This window comes from Nicotiana tomentosiformis, chromosome 11 (assembly GCF_000390325.3).
Source record: "Nicotiana tomentosiformis chromosome 11, ASM39032v3, whole genome shotgun sequence".
NCBI classification, from domain to species: Eukaryota; Viridiplantae; Streptophyta; class Magnoliopsida; order Solanales; family Solanaceae; genus Nicotiana; species Nicotiana tomentosiformis.
The window spans coordinates 123128863-123132125 of record NC_090822.1 but is presented as its reverse complement, the minus strand read 5'-3'; the positions used below and the strand labels follow the sequence as shown (position 1 = coordinate 123132125).

Here is a 3263-nt window from a genome sequence, read left to right as displayed (position 1 = left end):
ATTTCCATTCCATAGGAAGAAAAGAATCGTAACCCTTTTTTCCCTTTCTTTTGTTTTGGCTATTTAAGTACAAAACCATGTTTTGGCTATTCCTTTTCCCCTTCTTGTTTGGAATCTCCTTGTGATTCAGGACCCTATAGTGATAGGGGCAGAAGTGGCCAGGATGGTCAATTGAACACCCTTCGCCGAAAAATTATATTGTATATAAAATAAAATATTATTTGTTATTGATTAAAAATAGACTTTGAACACCCTGCATAGCCCACTGGCAAAAGATATTTAAATTTTGAACACCCTTATTGAATTTTCTAACTTCGCCACTGATAGTGACAATAACGAATGTGTTTTTACTATTAGCGGGAGTAGAAAAATCTCAAAGAATTGATCTTTCTTTTCGTTGTTAAATTTCTCTTTTGATTAATTAATGTTTGCTATTATGTATCCTCAATACTAACGAGGAACCACATTCATGCATATATCGTGAAATTACAAAAGGTTGTACTAGCGAATCACCCCCTAAGGCAAAGTAGGTGCAATGAAAGAGCAAAATAATATAATACTAGTAATTCCTTCCGTCTATTTTCTTCAAACAATTTTGAGATACATACTTTCTTGCACACAAGTTTTTGAATTTGTTACAACCATTATTTTCTCTCCCTCCAAGTTAAGTGCTTTTTTAATGAACAAAATCAAAAGGGTTTCACTATTAAGTTCCAAACAATTATAACCAAAGGGAAAGAAAAGCAAAAATTCCTTTCTTCAAAATAAAAGGTAACAATGATTTTGTCCGAATTAGTAAAATCTCAAATGTACCCTAAAAAATCATAGCCTTCATTCCAAGTATCTTTATTCCTCATATAAGTTTACAACCCCATGTAATCCAATAGATCCTCGACGCGCCACCACTAGCGCGTATATACATCTCTTTCTAAATCTAACAATAGACAGCTAAATTACATCATTTCAGTCTAATTATGATGTTCTAGAGCACTAAAAAGTTAAACGTTTATTTACAATAACCTATATTAACTTTGGTAAAATACCAATCTGGTCCCATATTCTTTACACGTGCGTTAGAACTCCGTTAACGAAACGTTATTTCTCCACTCATCATGTGACGGCGACCATAACGGCGACGGCGGGGCTTTCAGTTTCTGCAAATACTCAGTTACGTCAAACCCACCTCTCTTTACTTCCTCCGTCAACTCCGTCCCATCTTTCGACGGCAAAAACGGCGGCCGTACAACTTCCGTTAACAAATCCCATTTCAGCCCACGAAAAAACTCATGCTCCTTAATCTCCGACGCGCCTCTCCGATAACCCAACCGGCGCGTGGGATCTTTCTCCAGCAATTTCCCGATCAAATCCGTTAGAGCATTTCTCTTCCCAATAAACTCCGGCTCAATCATCAATATTCTCCTGAACGTTTCCTTCTTATTTTTCCCTTTAAACGGCGTCATTCCGTACAACATTTCGTAACATAATACCCCTAACGCCCACCAATCTACTGCAAATTCATGCCCTTCACCTCGTACTACTTCTGGTGCAACATATTCCTCTGTACCAACAAACGAATTCGAACGTTCGTAAAACGAACTCGGATTTCGTCTACTCACGGGCGAAACACGTGCACTTTTCGCTTTCCTTAGTCCATTTTTGGACATGGTCGTGGACCTAGAATATGTGCATGTTTTCTTCGGAAGCACAAATTTAGCAAATTGTCTGAACTTTTTGGGTTGTGTTGGTGGTGGAATGTTATCGATTTCAGGATCTGAATTGAAATCTAAGGAACTGAGATTTTTTTTCAGAGTTAAGCTTTTGCAAAGATCGAAATCCGTTAGGGTAATGTGACCGGATTGTTGAATAAGAATATTCTCGGGTTTGAGATCACGATAAGCAATGCCTAAAGTGTGAAGATATTCAAGAGCGAGTATAATTTCAGCTAAATAAAAGCGAATAGCCGAAGGTGAAAAAACATGGTCGCTTTGTTGGTAACGGAGGAGATTAAGGTCACCGCCGGAACAATAAGGTACAGCGTAGGAAAGCATGTCGGGGGTTTCGGAGAATCCGAGGAGGGTAGGGAGGAAAGGGTGGTGGAGACGGTGGAGTACGGTGGTTTCCCACCGTGCACGGCGGTCGGAATCGGGTTTTGAGAATTTGTCAATGACTTTGAGAGCAAAAGGGGATTGGGATAATGGGTCGGTTATAGTGTTGTGGACTAAGAAAACAGTGCCCATAGCACCTTTGCCTAGTACTTTAATGGCTCGTAGGTTGTCTAAGTTTAAAGGTGGAAATGGTAATGTGGGATTATCCATTGTAAGAAATGAGAGAAAGAGAATGAGAGTGAAAAAATAGAAGGAGAGATTATATATATATATAGAAGGAAGAGTGTACGTGCGTTTGGTTTAGGCGTTCGTGTGTGTGTGTGTGTGTGTGTTTCGGGGAAGAAAGGGGTGAGCTGGTGGAGTTGGGTTGGGTTGGGGGGTGGGTTGGGAGGAGAAGGTACGTAATTTGTGGGTTTGGGATATTTATTTTGGTGTATGTAATTAACTACTAATTGTAATTAAGCAACTCGTCCTCTTTCAAGTAGGATGTTCAAAACCGAACCGAAATCGTTAAGTGAACTGAACCGAACCGATGACTTATTGGCTTACTGATATCGGATTATCGGGGTAATGGATGATGAACGAATTGAGATTTTATAATTAATGGCTTAACAGTTTGGGGACGGATTACTCAATTTTCTTATCGGATAAATCGTTAACCCGTTAAGAATTTTTATATTTACACTTTTATCCCGATGTATATAAAGTATTATTGAAACCTGAATGGCTAAATCCCTAATTTCTATTTTCTAATTCTCAATTGTCTGCAGCAACCAGAGGCAGAGAAGTCGTCAATCTCGTCTTTCTCTTGAACTGAGAACTGAGAAGTCGAAAAATCGAAATCTCAATGATTAATACGTGTATGTATGTATGAGTAGTCTTGATGGTATTAAAAAGTTGGTTAATACGTGTATGACAGTATGAGTTGTTTTGAAGACTATTCAATTAAAAAATACGGTTTGGTTAGATCTTAAATGGAATTAAAAATTTGGTATTGATTTGAAACTGTTTGGTATTGATTGGATGATTGTTCAAAAAAATTCTATTTGGTTTAGCCGATAACCGCCCGATAATTGTTAATCCGATATCAATCTGCCCGTTGTCTTATTGGATGGCTAGCGGATTATTACATTTATAATCCAATAATCATTAAACCGA

At 38.1% G+C, this 3263-nt stretch overlaps 1 protein-coding gene across 1 annotated transcript; it reads right to left on the bottom strand.

Moving 5' to 3' along the window:
- Window positions 1–830: 830 nt before the first annotated feature.
- LOC104110892 (serine/threonine-protein kinase UCNL-like) lies at window positions 831–2387 on the bottom strand. Its single transcript, XM_009620452.4, has one exon. It carries the CDS (start codon window positions 2313–2315, stop codon window positions 1074–1076), a length of 1242 nt encoding a protein of 413 aa, XP_009618747.1. The 5' UTR covers window positions 2316–2387; the 3' UTR covers window positions 831–1073.
- Between the last annotated feature and the right edge of the window lie 876 nt (window positions 2388–3263).

Bases quoted from the DNA above. Each gene is read 5' to 3' on its own strand.
- LOC104110892 (XM_009620452.4), bottom strand. From the start codon at position 2,315: ATGGATAATCCCACATTACCATTTCCACCTTTAAACTTAGACAACCTA.